At 33.5% G+C, this 22,119-nt stretch overlaps 1 protein-coding gene across 2 annotated transcripts in view; it reads left to right on the top strand.

The window, feature by feature from the left end:
* Positions 1–22,119, top strand: part of MIPOL1 (mirror-image polydactyly 1) — a 365,273-nt gene that overhangs the window by 40,333 nt on the left and 302,821 nt on the right. For both annotated transcript variants that reach the window (XM_011926108.1, XM_011926116.1), the window contains exons 2-3: positions 10,471–10,608; positions 11,201–11,279. In XM_011926108.1, the coding sequence (XP_011781498.1) occupies positions 11,261–11,279 (19 nt within the window). In that variant the 5' untranslated portion in view covers positions 10,471–10,608; positions 11,201–11,260. The remainder of the gene's footprint in view (positions 1–10,470; positions 10,609–11,200; positions 11,280–22,119) is intronic.

Consider the following 22,119-nt stretch of genomic DNA (forward strand, 5'->3'; position numbering starts at 1 on the left):
GCCTCCTGGGTTCAAGCGATTCTCCTGCCTCAGCCTCCTGAGTAGCTGGGACTACAGGCATACCCCACCACGCTTGGCTAATTTTTTGTATTTTTAGTAGAGACGGGGTTTCACTGTGTTGGCCAGGCTGGTCTTGAACTTCTGACCTCAGGTGATCCATCTGCCTTGGCCTCCCAAAGTGCTCTCGGATCACAGAGTGAGCTACCGCACCTGGCCTCCAAATTATTTGCACACACTGTTCCTTGTTGTGTGTGATCATTGACAGCTGTTCCTTTAGCTTATGTTCAGCTGGTGTTTTTATAGAGTTTTCCTGGAATGCCAGGGCCTCTTTGAGTCTTTGCAAATTGCTTATGTGCTGGGACACTCCTTTACCCCTTAGATTTAATCTGATCCAGGGGATCAGCCTGAGGTGAAATTTTAAGATCTCAGGTCTTTTCTGGGCATGCCTCTTGCCTGGCCATGTGTTGGCTTTCTAGATTCCCCAGTATACTTGGCTGCTTGTCATGTGGTCTTGTGTTAATTTCCCAGAAAGTCTTGCCGCAGCTTCTCTTTCAGGTCATAGATGGTCTGTCATATGTTTCCCCCAGTCATTTCTTGGCCTGGGTCTCTGTGGACCTGTTGTCACTTTGCAGCCTGTACAAGCAGTACCTGCCACTTTTCTTACCTGAGTTCTGAGCTAGAAGAAACAGAGGAGTGCCTTGTGTCAGTCCTTCAATATCCCCTAGACAGGTCTGCACAGACATGCACAACAATTTGTCTGTGAGGTCTTCTCTGCTCCCTCTAGTTAAAGGGAGGAACTGTTTCAAGTACAGGACTCCCACTGCACCGGGTGGGGGATGGGGGAAGAGCAAGTGAATAAAGCCATATAATACTGTGCTATCATTTTGAAGATGCCTTTTTCTTGATTTGGCATTTTTTTGGTTGCTGTAAACCTTTGTTTTCTATAGCTCCAGCAAAGTTGGTTCAGACCGTTTCTGCTTTGGTTTTTTAAAAAATTCTCTCTGGGATAACAAGAGCATACATTTTTCTAGTCTACTATTTTACTAACATCTTCCCACTTTGACTTTGTTTTAAAAAGTTTTATTGTTGTTTGTGGAGGCTGGGTCTTGTGTTGCTCAGGCTAGTCTTGAACTTCTGGCCTTAAGTGATTGTGCCACCTTGAAGTTTTGATCTTAAGTAGTTAACTTTTGCACCCAACTTGGTGGGTGGTTTGTGTCTGGTTAAGACACTGTGCAGGTACTCAGAGATATGTGATTGCTATTTAAGGAAGGAGAGAATCTGTATGGTTGAACTCTAACCCTTGAGCCAGTTTGGTCTCAATATTCTCGTGGACTGCTTGGTTAAGTCCTACTCACTGCCTGTTATGGTTTGTTTTGGTATGTGAACATTTCCCTTTCTTTTGAGCTTGCTTTTGTCTTTGAAATTTTGAAATTTTTTTCTTCTCTTAGAGAGAGAGTCTCAGTCTGTCACCCACGCTGGAGTACAATAGCGCAATCATAGCTCGTTGTAACCTTAAACTCTTGGACTCAAGTGATCCTCCTTCCTTGGTCTCCTAAGCAGCTGAGACTTACAGGCAAACACTATCTTCTCCCTTCTGTGAAATAATTATTCAGTGAATTTTGCAAGAAAGTAAATGCTGTATGTTCTCTTTTGTTTTGCAATATATGTTTTAACTGTTTGTTATAAACGATTGCAAACATACACAAAAGTAGAGAAACAGAATCACAAATGCCTATGTATGTATTACCCAGGTTTGACAATTATCCTTCATGATTTGTGTTGGTTAATCTTGTTTCATATATATCCCATATTTTACCTGTCCTGTGAATCCTGCTGTTTTTCCCCCATCTCCCATTCTAACCCCAGGATAATACTTATTAGTGATACAAACTTCCCTCAGGAGGCATATAATGTTTGTCTTTTTGTAATAGTTTTAATACTTATTACAGGATAAATATTCAGTTTTGGTTTCCCTTCATTTTATTTGAATTTAAGAAAAGATTTTTCTTAAAGAATTAATAATATAAAATGCCAGGTTACTCATACAGCCATTTTGCAAGTAGTAATCATGATCATGTTATATAAATCACCACATCATAGAAATGAAACCTTCTTGAAAGAAGTACTATTCTGGGCTGGGTGCAGTGGCTCACACCTGTAATCCCAACACTTTGGGAGGCAGAGACTGGTGATCGCTTGAGCCTAGGAGTTCAAGACCAGTCTGGGCAACATGACGAAACCCCACCTCTACCAAAAAAAAAAAAAAAAAAAAATAGATGGGTGTGGTGACTTGTACCAGTGGTCCAGCTACTCGGGAGGCCAAGGCAGGAGGATTGCTTGAGCGTGGGAGCTGGAGGTTGCGGTAAGCCAAGATCACATCACTGCTCTGCAGCCTGGGCAACAGAATGAGACCCAGTCTCAAAAAAAAAAAAAAAAAAAAAGGTGTCTTTTTGAAAGTCTTTTAAAAGTAGCATACATTGCTTAATTTTTTTTTTTTTTTGAGATGGAGTCTGGCTCTGTCGCCCAGGCTGGAGTGCAGTGGCACTCAGCTCACTGCAAACTTCGCCTCCTGGGTTCATGCCGTTCTCCTGCCTCATGAGCATCTGGGACTATAGGCACCCACCACCACGCCCAGCTAATTTTTTATATTTTTAGTAGAGACGGGGTTTCACCTTGTTAGCCAGGATGGTCTTGATCTCCTGACCTCGTCATCTGCCTGCCTCAGCCTCCCAAAGTGCTGGGATTACAGGCATGAGCCACCACACCCGGCCTGCTTAATTTACTTAATACTTGGACAGAACACTGTGCAACTGTATTAGTATTAATTTTATCGCTAATATTTTTAGCTTAGTTGATTTGTCATTTTGAGATAGCTTTTTAAAAATGTATGTTTGGAAACAAATTTGTAGTTGAACATGTATTTCTGGATCCTAAGAAATTATAATGTGGTTAAAAAAAAGAGTATAACACTTACATATAATTTATAGCTGAAATTATAATTTGAAATTGCAGGAAGAATAAAACTAATTGTTTCTTCAAGGAAATTTGCATATATAGTTCAACTTCTTATGTTTTTTCTTTTCACAATGCATTTTTATCCCATGTTATGGAACATCTGTTTTGGAATCATATTCTTACTACATGCTTTTCATTAATGAAAACATTTATTAAGAATTACTCAAGAAATTAAATGAGCTTTTGTAGTTTCTCAGAAAAATGAATGGAGGAGGCTGTGACATACTTGGTAATGAACAAGAAATTAGAACTATAAGTCTAATTTATTTTACTGTCTTTAAAATCTTCATTTCTAGTAATTGTATTCTATAACCTGTAAGCTGACTTTAATATTAAAATTTTTAAAAATGAAGTACGTAGGTTGCATGTAGCACTGTCCTTTGGGATTGATTAGCTAGAATAATTTTAGCAAATTACATAGATAAAATATTGTGTTTTTTGGTGTTTCTTTGAGACATGTCTTACTCTGTCGCGCAGGCTGGAGTGTAGTATGCAATTATGGCTCAATTATAAAATTGTCATTACATGTTTAAAACTCAAACTATAACTTGTTATTAGAATATATTTATTCTTCTGTATATGCCTCTGTTTGTTAAGGTCTTCTTTGTCAGTATTTATTGTAAAACTACAGAAAATATGGAAAATCACTAAATGGCTTTTGTTCAATTTGAGAAAAATCTGTTAGTAAGCGTTATAATATATGATGAATTAAAGACCTAAATGATTATTTTTACTTTATTTCTGAAAGACATTTTCTGATAGCTATTCTTTTGTTTGATTTCACGTGGCTGCTTTATAACAGTTGTCATTATACATCCGTTTAGCTTGCTCTAATATGTTTTCACCTTTAATTTGCCAGGAACTTCAGTTGGCTGTATGGAAATGTAAACCTTTGTATGAAGGAGTATATCATTGCGTCAGAACTTGGCACCCACAAGGATCTTAAGCAAACAGGCTATTTGTTCCCTGGAGAAACTATTCTATAATCTGACTTTGTTTTTATATTCTGTTCTGTGCTAGATTAAGTGATTTAGTTTAGTTTTGCGTAGGGCAAAACGTTTCAGGATATTTTAGAAAATCCTGGTATGTGATTACCCTCTGAAAATATTGGTTTTAAAATTTTGCTTTTTATCAGTAGGCTTTGCAGTGCCATATTCATTCTCAAAGTGTCATTTGCAGCTGGCACTAAAGACTACTGCTGTATTCAAAATAGTATATTGTCTTACCCTCCAAATTTTGAAAATGTGGAAGCCATATATTTGAAGCACCAAGTATTAATTTCCTCTTAATTTGATGTCCTTTTATGGTTACTTTTTAGAGAAACTACCAGTGGGTGACACACACACATACACACACACACAGGTTTATTATAAGGAATTGACCTGTGTCCCAGGATCTGCAGTCAGAAAGCTGGTGACCCTGGAGACCCAGCAGCGCAATTCCAGTGCCAGTTTGAAGGCCTGAGGTCTAGGAGAGCCGATGGTATATTTCCAGTTTAATGACTAGCCAGGCTGAGCCCCAAAAGAGTGAATATTTCATAGTCTGAAGGCAGGAAAGGACTGGTGTCCCAGCTGAAGGCAGTAAGGCAAGAGGAGATAGATCCCTCTTGCTTTCTAGAGGTCAGCCTTTTTGTTCTATTCAGGACCTTGACTGATTAAATGGTCCACCTACATTAGGGAGGGCAGTCCACTTTACCCAGTACAATGATTCAAATGTTAATCGCATCCAGAAACAACCTCACAGATACACCTAGAATAATGCTTGTAAATATCTGGCCAGCCCATGGCCTAGTCAGGTTGACACATAAAATTAGGCTAGGTTCAGTGCCTTATGACTATAATCCCAGCACTTTGGGAGGCCGAGGTGGGAGGATCTCTTGAGTCCAGAAGTTTGAGACCACCTGGGCAAGATAGTGAGAACTCGTCTCTATTATGGGTGCGGGGGGATGGTGAGGGGGTGGGATGGGGAAGCGGACGGAAACCATTACATTGACCTTCAATGATGGGATGTAATGAGTCTTTTTTGATGGTAATTTTTTGACTGCTAAAGCATAAACAAAGGGGAACTATCTGTGATAGACATAAAATGTAATAATATAAAGCAATTTATTTTCATTATAAATTTTTTAAACTTTAGACTCCTGAATTTAGACACCTGAATTCTGAGACAATTGTAAATAGTCCCTAATTGAACTAAGAAATGTGGTTTTTAGAAATATTTGTTTAGTTCTCAGAAACTCTTTCTTACATTTTGAATTTCTCTATTTCAAGAAATTCTTGCCATATGTATTAGTTTATTTTGAACTTTTTAGTCCAGTTAATCCAAGCAAACACGGCAGCAAGCAAGCAGTCAATCAATCATAACAAAGTATAATTATAAAAGATTAATTAGGCAATAATAGTTTTTTCAAAGTTTCAAGGGTGTCATGAAGATCACTTTCTTTCTATTCATTTTGGGCCTCTTAGTGGTAATGTAATGTCCTTCAAAGTTTCCTATTAAATTCCATATTAATTATAAATATTTAATTATTAAATTAGAAGTAATACATGCACCCAATTAAAAAATCAAATTATACATATAAATATAAAATGAAATATAAATGTTTCTTTCCCTAATTTTCTCTATCTCCCTACCCCAACTCGTAGGCCCTTTCTTCAGACTAACCACTGGTAATGGTTTCTTATGTATACTTCTGTAAAAAAATAATGTGCCTATTCAAGCATGTATATATATGTGAATTTAATTTTTCTGTTTTTAATTTATCCATACTTGGTGCCTGTATTGTTTTGACCAAGGATATATTTGTATAGGAAATCTATTTGTCTTATTCACCATTTTATATCTAACTCCTATAATAATGTCTGACTCATACTATACACATAGTATATATAGATCTCTTACATTTGTGGTATAAACCATATAGGTTTTCCATATGGTTGAGCCACATTTTATTTATACCAATTTTCTATTGATGGACATTTATGTTCTAGTTTCCTGCTAGTCATATCCCTCCACCTGTCTGTCCATCCACCTGTCTGTTCATCAAATGTTTACTGAGTCCATATTTTATGCCAAATACTCTTCTAAGGATGCAGAGATGGAGGAGAAAATCAAGGGCCCTGTTTCCATGTAAGTTGCTGAGATATATCAAAAAACAATGAAATAAAATCTAAACAAATCAGTTTCATGAAGGCAGTAGTGCAGGTAATGTGATGAGAAAAGAGTTTCTACTTTAGATGGGATGGCCAGGCAAAACCTTTATAAGAGATGACTTTTGAGCAAGGCCTGCATAATGAGAAAAATGGCTTAGAGATCTAGAAGAGAGAATTCTAAGCATAGAGTATAATAGCAAGATAAAAGCTCTGAGGTAAGAATAAGGTTGGTGTGTTCGAAGAACAGAAAGAAGACCAGCATGACTGGAGCATGAATTTTTGTTCTTATGAGTAAAAACTGCTTCAATGAATATCTTTGTACATAAAAATATATCTTACATATTTTTGTAAATATTTTTAGTAATGGAACTGTGGGGTCAAATAATTTAAATATATGCCTTTTAAATTTGTAGAGCTGTGGTACAGGGCCACTATTATCCCTTACCCTTTCTTCCTGAACCTCTTCTTGCTTTTCATAGCTCTGAGGAACTTGAGTTGTCTGGAGCTTCGTAAGGAGTAGGCACACTGGGTGAAAGAGATTCTTTTAGGGAGAGAATGTGTCAGGGGCTATAAATGTTTGAGTCTTTTGTATAATAAGATGAAAATCCAATAGTAGGACATGTGCTTATATTGTGTTGTGTGATAAAATATTTGGCTCTCTGAAATAGCATGCTTTCCTTTTTATGAAACTGTTTTAATGCAGAAATTATCAGCATTTCTCAAGCTAGAAAATACAAAATTCAGAGTTTTTCTGAAATTACAGTTGGATAAAATGAAGTATTGTAAATGATCTCTAGTTTGATACTTGGATTCAATTTACACAAATTTGTGATTAAGATAAGAAAATATGAAAAATGTGGCATAAACCAAAGTCAGCTGAAAACGTTTGGTAAAGTGTGGCTTTTGTGGAGGAAGGTAGGAAGAGCATCTCCTATTTAAAATGTTTTTAAAAATCCTGGATACTGTTACATTGGGGAATGAAATCCCATTTTTAAATGCTTCTCTGTCAAAAAGGCATTATTTAATTTTAAAGGGTAAATGTCAGAATTACTTACAATTTTTTTAGGCAGATTAGAAATTTCAGACTGGTCAAAGAACAAATTTTGTTTCATGAAGTGTTTTAATGCTGAGTAAATAGGAGAGTCAAGTCACATTTGAGAGCGCAGGGATGTTTGTTTAAATTTTTTCAACCTACTTTTTTTGATGAGTGCATGTAGGAAACTTTATCAGATATATTGAGATTCCTGTGTACCTAGAGAGAGAGAAGGATATGCAGGTTGCTTAATTATTAATTATTTTTCTTTTCTTCTTTATAATAAGACTCACTTCCTTTTTTTTTTTTTTTTTTGGTAAGACAGGGCCTCGCCAGGCTGGAGTGCAGTGGCACAACATTGGTTCACTTTAGTCTCCATCTCCCGAGTTCAAGCAATTCTCCTGCCTCAGCCTCCCGAGTAGCTGGGACTAGAGGCACACACCGCCAAGCCGGGCTCATTTTTTTTTTTGTAGAGATGGGGTTTCACCGTGTTGGCCAGGACGGTCTTGATCTCTTGACCTCATGATCTGTCCGCCTCGGCCTCCCAAAGTGCTGGGATTACAGGCGTGAGCCACCATGCCTGGCCACTTCCTTTTTTATATACTGAAAATTTTTCAGAATTAAAAATAACTTGGAGGAATGAGGCTAGGAATTTATTATGGAGAATATTTTAATTTAACAGCTGCTCATATATCTTCTGTTGGTTATAGTAGGTTTTTTTTTTTTTTAAACAGGTAATTTTTTCCATCCAACTTATAAACTAACTTTAGCTGGAAATTGATTTTACATTGCCTCTTGAACCTGGTGTAGATTAGTAATAACGTAATTTTTATATTTTGTCTGTAAAGTAATGTTAGCATTTGGATTAAGAAACCCAATTTATCTGATTGTCTACTGTAAAATCATCTCACTAGTTTTAATGTGAATATATAATTTTTGACCAAAAACAAATTCTTGATATCAAATCTTTAAGGTAAGGACAGAAAGTAGTATTTTATTAGTCTTAATCCTTTGTCCTAAAAAAGATAGAAGTATAAATATGTTGCATGTTTACAGAAATCTTCTCCTATTATATGTAGATATGTTTTAATTGTTTGAATCATTAAAACATCTAATTTTTGCTGAATATGCAAATATGTCACTAAATCTGTTTTTTAAGATTTTTCCAGTTTAATGTCTGAATCCAAATTCATAAAGAGTTGGAAAAATGAGATGTCTGAGCTATAGGATTCACAGGGATTTCATATGAAGCCTATTTAATCAGGATAACACTGTTATTAATATTCATAATGTCAGCTGGAACACAAATGACAGACTATGAGGCCTAAAAATTTTACTTGGTGAATTTATTAAAAGTAGCTTAAAAAATTAATGGAATTTAAGTAAAGTTGGTGAATATGAAATCTTGTGTTAGCAGAAAAAAAAATCTCTATTAGAACTTTCCTTTAAGACCATTTTGCATTGATGTCTTTTGACAGATTTCATTGGTACTTAAAGAAGAAAGATGCATGAATGGTCATTTAAGAGGATTTAAACACATTGGCACATTAATTTTTACATGAATAATAAGTACTTTCCAAAAGCAATTAACTTACAGTGTACAAGATATGAATTGAAAAATAAGACTGTGACATCAAGGGCAAAGCAAATGTGCTGTACATTTTAAACTTAGTGACAGGACTTTTTAATATTTTGATTTTTTTATTTTTATAGTTTGTGCTGGTTATGACTTAGAATGTGGTTATTTTAATGCACTTAAAAGCAAATTTAAAGAACATTAATTTATTGGTCTCTCTGTCTCCAAAAATACTGGTGTAGTGTTAAGCATTATCTTCTGCCAAGGACCATTTGCATTTTTTGAAGAAGTAAACATTTATTGTGTTAATTGCAATATTTTGTCAGAGAACATGTGCAAATTACAGAAAGGCAATGGGATGATACTGTTTGGGTTTAAGGCTACTAATACATACATTTAACACAGGCTTATTGGTTATAACGTAACTTAAGAGTATAATAAATAAGCTTCTGAAAGTTTAGTCTGAAAAGTTATGGACCACTTGAGTAGTTAGTATGTAAGTACATTTGTCCTGAATTTTAGCCTAAGAAGGTGAAATGTTGGGGATGACCTCAAACAGAATGCATTTTTGTGTAGTACTTGGTACTCTTTACATTTTGAAATATGCCTATAATGAGAGTTATAAGAGTACTCAGGCTTTTGTTTGGATTATTGAAGTTTATTAAAAAATTAGTTTTAGATCATTATGTAAGGTCACAATAGCATTGAATATTTTGTTTTACATTTTCCATGCATATTTTACTACATATAAAAGCATAGTTTAGTTATTATCCATAACAGTCAAGTTACACTTTGCCGTTGAGAGAACAGAGGTGTTGACTGGCAGTCTGGTTGGGTACTAGAAGTTTCACTTGCAGTCTGTCATAAGCATTATTTGATTTCATTAAAAGTGTAGAAATTGCCTATATAAAATAGATGTAGTTTGGGACTCAGAGCTTTATTGGACGAATCATTAGTTATCTCAGTGTCCATAAATTATCATAATATAGGTATTAATTTAGATTTTTGTTATAAGTCATGGAATCAAATTGATATATTGGTTATTTTGTCTAGAGGCTTTCTAAAAGTTGGGTTTTGTGGAATTTTTTTGTTTGACTCTGAGTTATTCCTTTAAATGCCCAGGAGAGGGCAGCATTTTACTACATCAGGCTTATAAAAGAATTTGCCCTGCTTAGACTGTCAATGTTTCTTGTAATTACTCCCAGTATATTTGTTGCTTGCTTATGAATTAACTTGCATTTATGGAACTAAATCATTCCAATCATTTAATTACACCTGAGGAGCTGAACTATAATTGCTTGCTTCCAACTAGGATCTGATATGGCTTGAGCAGTATTAATTTGGTGTTTACTTTTCTGAGTGCTAAAAGCATTAAAATGATTGTGCAATGGGATTACATTTTACTAATTGCTGGCATTCATTAGCTGGGTAAATGATGAGGAAGAGTGACTGTATATTGCAGAGGGATAAAATTATGGTTTTAAATAGTATATTACTAAGCACACTAAGGCCTATAAGACATGTTTTAAAATACTCCAGAGGTTATTAAAGACTGTATTTTCTACATGTCTTGGTATATGAATCTCTTATTAAAATACTGCAATTATTATTAACCTTTTTGGGCAATATGTAGGGAAATGGCTTCATTGACTGGAACATATTTCTTTGATATTAATAACTTCCTATATTTTCAGCTAATCCAAAAGTAAATGAGAAACTTAGAAAAAGATTGCCAACTCCAAATCAACATATTTAGAGAAAATTGGAAAAGGAGAAGCTTACTACAGCTTTATTTGAGGACTTTTTAAAGAACGCAGGGTTCTATCTGTGAGGTAAATCTAATTTTATTCTCCTTAAAAGCATAAAAAAAACAAAACACTCGCATAGTGTTTTATCATGTTTACTACGAAAACAAATAAGAGAGAGGAGTATCAGTAATTCCACAAGTTAGTGATGGTCTTTGTTTTTTAAAATTAGAGTAGTATTCTTGAATTTCTTTTGTAAGTAAAATTTGTAAAAGTAGTCTATATGAATATATACACAGTAAATTCAAATCAGTAAATTTAAAATGTTTGGTATAAAATTTATGGCAAATAAAGTAAAAATGTATTTTTCTTAAATGTTTAAAATTATAGTTGGAGAATATTTCAGTTAAATAAATTAAATGGTTCTCTACCCAAATCAGCATGAATGTCTAAAAAGCTTAACCTGAACTGTATATACTAAAATATAAGTGTGAAGAAAAGAACCTTTTTCTGAGAAAAAGATTTAATTTCGCCTGTTGAAATTCTCAGTTAATTGTCCCATTATAAATGTTTTAGAAAACCATTTATTCTGTAAATTCTCTGTTAAACAAAGGTAAGGTTTAGTTGTGTTCTGATATATTGTTTTCAGTGTATTTATCTAGAGTTGACTTTATTTTAGCTGCAAATCTTGGAGCAAAAACCAGAGACATTGCCAGAGCAAACAAGAACAGAAATACAAATGGAGAACTGGTCAAAAGGTAAGGACTTTTAAGGTATTAATACCAAGCCCCAGGTGTTGTGCTAGTTCAAGGCACTGAGTGAAGTGTGTTTGTTCTAACCAATATATTAGACAGAAGTAGACAAGCGCGCACACACACACACACAAAACATGCACACAGAGACCCAGGGATTATGAAAGAGATAGAAAGAAAGACACACAGAGAAAAGAGACATACACACAGAGAGAAAGGGACACACACATGCACACAGAGAAGAAGACACAGAAAAGACATTGAGAGAGGGAGAAAAAAAAAGACACACCGGGAAAGAGAAACACGCCTCCATACAAAGAGGCAGAGGAGACTGAGAGAATGACTGTGACAGAGATGGACGGAGCCACATTCAGAGAAAGAAACACACAGAGAAGGAGATCCTCAGAGAAAGAGACACAGGAAGGAAGATACTTGAAGAGGGAAACACATAGAGGCATAGACACACACCTGGAGGTGCACAGAAAGAGAAGCATACACAGAGACTCATAGAGAAAGAGAAATACCACAGTAAGAGAGACTTGATGAGAAAGAGACAGATGTATAGTGAGGGAGAGAGAAAAAAAGAGACACACTGAGAGTGATAGAGACATAGGCATGAGATGAGGACAGATAAAGAGAAAGAGAAGTACATACAGACAAGGGACATATATAGTGAAAGAGACAAGATATGTCTCTTTCAGACATATAGTGAAAGAGACAAGATACGTATATATATATATATCTTCTCCCAAAGAGAGAGAAAAATGCCAGAATGAAAAAGAAAAGTCTACCAGAGAAAGAGACATACATAAAGTAAGGAGAGAGACTAGAGAGAATGAGGGACAGACATGTATATATGCAGACAGAGTAGAAAGACATAGATCAGAAGACACATATACTGAAAAATAGACTAAGACACATATATGAGACAGAGAAGATACTCACAGGTATGCACATGTGGAGGAACACAGCCTGAGAGGCAGAGAACAGTCAGAGACAGATACAATTTGAAAGACAGTCTGAAGACAGAGACAGACTGAGAGATGGCCTGAAAAACAAATGGCAGGAAGGAAGGATGAATGGATGGATGGATGGATGGATGGATAGATGGATAGGTGGATGGGTAGATAGATGGATGGACAGACAGACAGATAAGAGCAGCACACATAAAGGAGGGGGCAAGAGATATTTAAGATCTATTACAGTAAAATGTTGAAAATTTGGAATCCTTGGGAAATGATTCTTTCTGAATGTGATATTACATATATTTGAAAACTTAAAACTTTATGTACATCTTTTAAAATTTCCTCTTATAATTTAAAAAATAAGATTCTTATTAAAACACTGTATGCATCTCTTCCTTTTTTGGTTCCCCTTCCCCCAACAGGGCTCCTGTTCAGCATAGTCCAGCCACATTTTTATCCTTTTTTGAAGGTTAAAGTCCATTTTTGAGGACCATTCTGTAATCATTGTACTGAATAAGTTAGCAATTATATATTCTTTTGAGGGATAGAAAGATCTGAGTGCCTTTTTCTGATTTCTGCATTTTGTTTTTGTTATTTATACTGTTGCAAATTTTCCTGCTGTTTGTACCCACCATTAGTAATTTCCCTTTTTATTTGTCACACTAGGCTGCTTATTATGAGTTTAGAATCCAGACAGCTGATTTAATTCTATGTAAAACAATAATATATAATATCTGGGTAAGATAGTTAAAGGTTTTTTATGCAAAGTTAATAGTGCATGTACTATATGACACAATTTTGGTGTGCTCTCTATATTCAAATTGTGGATAAGAATGTATTGGTATGAAGTTAGGAGCTAATTTGTTATAGCTATGTTTATTCATTTATTTGAGTAAGTAAGTAAGTAGATACTCTTAACAGCTCAAAAGCATTTTACTCAATTTATGTAAAAAGAAAAAAGCAAATAATGATGCATTTGTTGTGTTTCTCATTCACACATCGTATTGCTGTAAGAGTCATGTTCAAATTAGAGACCAAACAATCTTTAAGGAGTGAAAGGAGTTATTTTTAATATATCTAAAGAGATAGAGACTGTAGAGAGAGTACTGCTGATAAATGTCCAATAATCAGGAAGGGTGTCAAGGAAGGAACTGATGAAGCTCTGGGATACTTACGAAAAGGAAAGTTTTATGGTTGAAGATACAGATGCGTAGACAGTTTACAGTAGGCACAGACTACAGCAGACATGACTGATACAATATTAAGAAAATCCACATTTTTACAGGCATCTTTTTGACGTTGGAAAGAGGAATAAGACATTCCCATTTATAAGGATCTGTTACTAAACATTATTAGGAAAAAGGTCAGATGCGGTGGCTTATGCCTGTAATCCCAGCACTATCGGAGGCCAAGGCAGGTGGGTCACTTGAAATCAGGAGTTCGAGACCAGCCTGATCAACATGGCAAAATCCTGTCTTTACTAAAAATACAAAATTTAGCTGGGTGTGGTGGCACACACCTGTAATCCCAGCTACTTGGAAGTCTGAGGCAGGAGAATCACTTGAACTCCAGTGGCAGAGGTTGAAGTGAGCAGAGATCATGCCATCACACTGCAGCCTGGGCAACAGAGGGAGACTCTGTCTCAATAAATAAATAAATAATATTAGGAAATAAACATAAATATTTTAACTTTTGAGTCTTGTGATAACAGATATGTTTAAACAGTAAAATCTCACATCGTCATCTCCCTGATGGCAGGGTTCATGGGATTTATCTTAGATCACAGATTACTTCAAAGCTGTCTTACATAAATGTTCCTAGTCAGTTCCTTTGAATAGTTATTTTATTTAGTATAATTTTACTAATTTAAAAAAATTGAGTTAATTGAAGCTTGTATTACACAGATATGGCTTTATTTCATCTTACAAATTTCATTATAAAGAGTGCTGAAGTGGCCATTCTTTTCCTAGCTTTACTGTAGAAACACTTCTGAAATATTTTAAGTCAAAGAACTGATAAGATTGATAATGTAACATATATAACCGTTTATGTTTTTCTTTGTTTTTGTCATTGTAGACATTTTGGAAAATGGAAAGCTGAGGTTGGTAGGTGGGCTGGGTGATGACATCTACAAAATAAACCCATGTTCTTTTTTTTTTTTTTTTTAAAAACAGTCTCACTCTGTCATCCTTGCTGGAATGCAGTGGTATGATCATGGCCCACTGTAACCTGTAACCTTGAATTCTTGGGCTCAAGCAGTCCTCCTTCCTCAGCCTTCTGAGTAGCTTGGACTACAGGCATGAGTCACTGCACCTGGCTAATTTTTTTTTTTTAATGGTTTGTAGAGGTAGGGGGTCTCACTATGTTGTCCAGGCTGGTCCCAAACTCCTAGCCTCGAGCAGTTCTCCTGCCTCAGATTCCCAAAGCACTGGGATGACAGGCAAAAACAACTGTATCCAGCCCCCACATTTCTTTTAAGTAGTTGAAAAAACAATCCTGAATGAATATAGTTTGTAAGTTGATAAAAACAATGTGTGTGTGAATAAACATATATTCCCAGCAAAAAATGTATTACCATCTTCAGGCCTTTTAAGGGGTAAGTGGTGTTTGCCTTTTTGTGAAAACTTCTATTTAAGGGTTCTCTTTTGAAAAAAAAAAAGAAAAAAATGAAATGTCATAATCAAAGGAGTTTATACCCTCTGAAATAATGAGTTGTTGTTATATTATTGGTTGTTTAGCCCTGTTTTGTATTTACTTATATACATAACTGTAAGAAAAAAGACATAGGGATCATAAATCTCATATGAATAATTATTTGGAATACTGTTATAAATTCCTGATCATTTCTTAAATTAATGTTGGGATTTTTATTAGCAGATACATGGTCTAGTTATTTTATAGCATACAGCAATTCTTTGCAAACAGTTTACATATTATTTACAGGTAAATATGTCTGCCCTAAGTATACATACTTGCAATTATGTAGGTAAAAATGAGGTCTGGATACCAGTTAAATTTAGAAAATTGTGAAACTTATTTAAATTTAGAACCTTTAGGGGTCAGTGTTCCCTAAGAAAGGTTACAAAAGGTTACTGTGCCTACCAAAATTAAATATTAAATCTACTGTATTTTAAATATATATATATGTATATTTTACCAATTTAAGGTAAGAAATGATGAGAATTATACCTTGAAGAAGCTTTTGACCAAAACCTTTCAATTTAATGACTTTGTTCAGTATTGTTTTTAGGATTATTATTTGGGGGAATCATCATATGTAATATATGTTTTACACACAAAGTAGTTATTTTTACTTATGTATTATCTAAATTTAGATTTAGATTACATATTTTAATTAATCTTTGAGCTTAAAAAATGATGATTCTAAGTCAGGAATCATTGTGCTTATTTGAAATAAGGTGAAAAAACACTTCTAGAACTGCTGTGTAAATAGAATTCTTACATTTTTAAATTTATTGGATGCTAATAAATATTTAAAAATTTTTTGTCTTACTGAATTTAAGTTAAAAAAGTTGTCATCTTCTTTATTTTAGAATTGAACTAGCAAGTATCATTTGTATCCATGATTCTTACAGTTTTTCTATAAGACACAGTAACACAAATATTTTTTAAAATAAATGAAACTTAATGACAGGTAACTTGCAAGTGGTTAGTTTATTGTTTAGTCAGAATAATGTTTATTTGTCCTTGGCATTTTGAACCTGTGTGCCACCATCAACCTCTTGTATTATTGATTCATTTATCTTTCTCTCTGTTCACAAAGTACATGTTCTTTTTTACCTTTTATCCGTCTGCAATTCTGTAATTGAATTATAACTAAAACTATTGCATGATTTGCAAACAAATTGTAAGTGTAGACACTGAAGAACCACTGTAGGAAAACATCATTGATGCTTTTAAATGTTGTTGATCATTATGACTAAAATATGATTGTAGAATCACATATCACTTTTGTAAACTATTTTATGTTTAAGGCAGAGAAGAAGGAAATGAAAAATTGCTTAAACTGGACATTCATTGCTACCAGCAAGATAAGCTGGTAGAAAAAAAAGCTATTTCCTAGACATTATGATTATATACTCCTTGAAATTAAAGGTTTTGAAAATGTCTAAATCACTAATCATTCTGTATTAAATTACAGGACTTAAATTTTATTTAATAATTGGCTTTCTAGTAAGTAATGGTATATTTTTCATGAAGAAGATACGTAATTAGTTGTTTTAGCTTATTGCCTATATTTTAAAGCAGAAAGAAGATTGTGTTGGAAAACCAATACATTTAATAATGTCAGTAAAGTGTTATGGTGGAAAGAACACAGATTTGGAGCTAAACATAAGTTTCAATTTTTACATCTTTCACTTACTACCTACTTGGATTTGGGTACAAGTTTCATAAATCTTTGTAAGCTTGAATTTTCTTTTATACGAAATAGATAGATAATCTATTTAGGACCATTGCGAAGATTAGGAATGTTACATGTAAAATCCCTACTACAGTGCCTGAAGCAGGAAATGAATTTATTTAATCTGTATTTCACTTACCAGAGCAATTATTTCCACCAATGTGATGGTGGTAGGTTACAGATGGTAAATACAAATAAAAATAAAAGGTGGTTGACAAATTTAGAGGACTTTTAAGTAAACCGTGGTGATTGTCTTTCTTATTCCTTCTAGCTGTGGAAGGTACATTCTATTGAGTTTCGAAAGTATTAAGAATCCTTAATAACAGTATTTGAAATGATTGTTATAGTATTATAAAAAATCTGTTTTCTTCTAATACAATGTTCAGAATATCACTGGAACTTTAATTTTTCAAAATGGTATGCTTATAGTTAGTATATTTGATAGACTATAATATATAATTAATAATACTCATTTAGAATAAAATCTATTTTTGTCTGTATTGAAATTCCAGTTGCAATAAAAATCTCCAGATTAGTGGCATCACAGAGTATTTTCATGTGCCTTTTCCTTTTGGCAAGTGTGGATTTAAGATTGCATTTTAAAAATTTTCCATGTGCCATTGGGGGTTAAAAGAAGAACATGTCTGAGGTCTGATTAAATTTACTACTTATCTCCATAGGACCTAGCTTAATAGAGTGCTAGTAGCTTCTCACACATGACCATCTAGAATATTTGAGAGAGTGGTTTTAGGAATACTGGCAGCTGGCCAGCAAGGATTGATTCATTTCCTGAGGAGATGCTGAGGCTACTCTTAGAAGAATGATTGAAGTTATAGTCTTTTACTTTAAAAAATTTCCTTTAATATAAATAAATTTATTAAATACAATTCTGAAATTTTTTATATTTTAAGCTTGATATGAATGATTCTGTTAATACTCTTGGACTGAGTAGAAAAATGGAATGAAAAAACAAAAAAATGTTTACAAGGGCAACTTAGTTTTCTAACTGGTTATGACATTTGTTGTGAACCCTTTTAAGATTCATAATTTCTAATATGAATACTTCATGTTGGCGAGTTTATGCCACAAATTATTTTTTAAATTATATTTTGGCAGTTTAAAAAATACTTTATCTTTCAGAATAGTTTTAGATTTACAGTAAAATTGAGTTGAAAGTACAGGGTGTTCCCATACATCCCCTACCCCCACAAACATCCAGCCTCCCTCTCTGCCAATTCTCTATCACAGTTGTACATTTGTTACAACCAGTGAGCTAATCAATAAATTCTTAATAGGGGAAAAGTTTGTGAGCTAAAAGGATTTCTTCTTTCTCTTTATTTCTTTCTCTTTTTCTTTCTGTTTTTACAAAATTTATAGTGTTTTAAATCAGTTCATACTGTACTCTTCATGCAGAATTCTTATATCTTTGGTTCCTCCATTTTATAGAAATGATCGTTTCTAGGAAGAATGAGCATGAAAAGTGGCAAATTTCTCTTTTAGTAAGACCTTTTCTCCCACGTTTCTATTCTGTTGGTGTGATCCTCTTTGTAGAACTTGTGACTTTATTTCTTTGGGTTAAGGAAATACAAACTACTTTTAATATGCAGATTCTTTTACATTTATTTGTGGTCATGAAAACAAGATTTTTTTTCTTTGAAATAGAAAACAATGACTTGATTTTGTCAAAAGATTTTTGCTTTGTTTTAAATTCTCCATCCTTAAGATTCTGAACAAATCTTTGCTAAAAATCCTTATTTATTTCTGGTTATGGCCTTTCATGCCATAACACCTCTTGTAACACATATTTACAGCATGCACCTTAATGTAATATTCCTGAATCTTTAATTTTCTGCACATGAGAATTTCAGCTTGTCATATTTCAGATGACTGTGTGGCCTCTGTGGTACGATTAATATAAAGATCTGAGTGTGCATTGGCATTTTGTTGATTTAGGAGAACTGGATCAATATACATTGGTATGTAGACTGAATTGAAGGCCCTTTAGAGGGTTGTTCCGGGTTGGCTGTAGGGTAGGACTGATGTGACTTCCTGGACTTAAAGGTATTTTAAATACATTTTTAAAAAGTTTCTTAAGTGATAAAATTATATATTTTAGTGTACATTTACTTACTACTGTTTGGTTGTAAATACATTTGTAGTAGTAGAATAAACATCTTTTGGAGGAGTTCACCAAATACTCCAACTTTTAGTGTTTTGGTTTTATTCGAATTAAAACAACCTGTCATGTAGGACGTTATTATCTTTTTGGGAAAATTTCAGATACAGTTTTTCTTTGTGTTCTGCTTATTTCAGGGAACATGAAAAAGCAAACTTAGAGCAAGTCAGGCTTCAAAATTTTGAAATTAAGTAGATTATAGTGTAAATGATTGAATTAAAAATATTCTTATTTGTAGCTTTTGGATGAAATAGATAATACTTTGCCATATGGTAAAATTGTTTTTGAAAAGATGCAAACTAAAAAGTAATTATGTAAAAAATTTGTGTTTGAACTTCTATGTTTATTTTTTGACAGATTCTAGTTTTTACATACAACCATTTAGTATTATAATATTAGGATGCTGATGTTTGAACAGTACAAACTGATGTATTTGTATTGATAAAATTATACTTGTGTAGAAACAATGTTTTTGCTACTCAGTATTTTAAAAATTAACAATTAAATGCTCCTTTTAAATACAGTTTTGCTGTCTGTACCAAGATAATTTGATACACTAAAATTTATACAGTTAACAAACACTATTCATTGATTTGAACAGTTTTAATATAGAAATATAATCACATTCAAGCACAAGATACCATTAGTTCTTTCTTTATTTAATGTTCTCTCCACTCCAGAAAATTCCAGATTTTCGGATTAGTATTAATCCCTAGCAGATTAGGGTAGGTATGGTTCATTTAGCATTAGTTTCCTTGAACCAACAACAAGTTTTGGAAGAAAGAAATATGATAAGGGAAGACAGAACAAATATGTAGTCCTTAAGGTTTTTCAGGCCTATGTCCAAACCCTAAGATTGGGAATATGGAGTATGGATATTCTGTGTCCTTTCTATTAATTATTATGAAAGTGGAAAGAAGTTATAATTTGAAAGAATTTCTATTGTAAGTAGATCAGATGATTTTTAAATGTTTATCAAAAAACCAAATGTTACAAAATTTGGAGTCACTGAAGCTGTTTTACTCAATTGTTTTTAAGAGTTTACAGTTAAAAAAAGTAATGATTACAGTTCAGCAAGCCTGTTTCCTTTTGGAAAACTTCCTTCTTATATTTCATAATCAACCAGTATAGAGTTAAAGATTGGGACAAGGCTGCACTAGTCCAGGTAAGAAGAATGACAGAAAATTTTTTTCATTAAAAAAGCTGTCTTTGATCTCTTGAGAATGCAGTAGAAACTAGCATCAGAGACTTCCTCTGCATTTTTAATAGGACTTTTGCTTTCCATGATGTTCTGTGTTGACCTTTTATTATCTTTTTAAAAAAAGTCTCTGCCCTTCCCCCAAGTCATTTGAAACGAACACATTACCAAAAAACAAATTTACTTTTCTGAGGCTTAATTTTTTTGTTTCAAGTACTTAATGCTTTTTTGAAAAGTTTAAAATGCTAACTCTAACAAGGGGCTGATTATGCTGTAGTGTAACTAACAAGGCACTAGTTTAGCAGTTACAGTTGATTAATGAACTAGCAGTCTTACCTTTTCCTTTTATGTTTTTCTTTTTGTTTTTTGGGTTTTTTGGTTTTGTTTTGTGTGTGTGTGTGTGTGTGTGTGTGTGTGAGAGAAACAAGTGGGGAATTTGAATAAAATATATCATTTGCATAGAAAGTTATGTAATGATGCCATATAGAGTATAATGATTTCCTAAAACCTTGTATTTAAAGTAACCTGAATTACAATGAGAGATAAACAGAATATTTACCCATCCCTTATGAGCTGCTGCTGATATGTAAATTTATTCTTCTACTTTGCACAAATATACTTTTGAGCTACTGCTTAAACACTTTGAGGTCCTTAGTCAAACAGTTTTAATGATGCCTCCAATATTATAAAAGTGTGACATTTGATGAATGTCTCATATAGTTTTGATATCTGGGCACATGTCAACAAAAAAAAATTGAGCATTGGTTTGTCATGCAACACCTAGATAATTTATAATTTTACTGTTTATATCCATCTTGACATTTTTTATCTGCCAAAGGCAGGTTTCATTTGGAATCTTAATCTGAGATTTATTTGGTGGATCTGGAAATCATAGCTAGGGTTCCCACAGGAAATGGTCCATCTACCAACAGATTAAATGGCAGTCCTGCAGTTGTTAGGGGAGCTCTGCATTTAACACACATGCATACTCATTCAGTCAGCGCTGTGGAGAAAAATTAAAGTAGTAACCCAGGTTTAGGAACAATGTAGCTAAAAAGTCCCATATTTGCTGAATGACAAAGGGTTATATAGCAGCATTTCATTTTATTATTCGTGCTTGAATTTCTTGTTTGCTTTGTTGAGTCTGCTGACGAATACTAATAAATGCCTGCAACAATCCAGACGAGAGATGCCTGGCAACAAAGCTATGCGGTGGACCTCCCTGATCTTCTCCAGTTCACAACCTGACCTTTTGAAAAATTGGCTGGGCTAAGCTGCAGAATTTGGGTGTAATGGTTATTGTTAACTCCAGCTTTAGGATTTATTAATTTGTGTGATCAAGACTTACCTATACTTCAAAGTTTCAAAAGACCAAACACAATCATCCATCCATTAGAACTAACATTGTGTTTCAGTGATTCCCACTTAGTATCTGACTGGTGATTCTTCTATTTTGTTTTCCAAATCTAAATATATTCTTAAACAAAATGAGTGGCACATATAAAGAAAGTTTGTTTTTTCATCTTTATGTTTATTATTGGAAAATTTATCTTTTATAAATTATTTATGAAATTGTTGAATTCACAATTGGTATGTCTTCATTCTTAACAAACAAAAAATACATAATTATTAAACCTATTTTATCGCAGTTGTAGAAATTTAAGACTTTCCCAGTTCACTCATGTTTTTAATTAACTTATACACATTATTCTAATAATAAGAAAATTTGAGAAAGGCTGAAAAGGTTACACATATATTACAAATAGCCAAATAGCTCATATCACTGGGGAACAACAACAACAAAAAAGAGTTATGTTAGTTAATCGAATTTTAGGATAGTTTTCACAATAATTTCAGCCTAAATAATATTTGCAGTGTTTTTAATATTTGCAATAGAAGTTGTACAAACCCTTAATTTATGTGATTTATAAGTTATATAGCCTAAGCTGTAGGATATTACACTATTATATTGTCCTCATTGCCTTCATGTGGTGAAGGATGTGGAAATTTAAAAGCTTAAACATATGATAGAATTTCACAAAATACTTATGTACTTTAAAGAGTTCATACATAGAAATTGGAAC

Source organism: Colobus angolensis, unplaced genomic scaffold (assembly GCF_000951035.1).
Source record: "Colobus angolensis palliatus isolate OR3802 unplaced genomic scaffold, Cang.pa_1.0 Scaffold119, whole genome shotgun sequence".
In the NCBI taxonomy this organism is placed as follows: Eukaryota; Metazoa; Chordata; class Mammalia; order Primates; family Cercopithecidae; genus Colobus; species Colobus angolensis.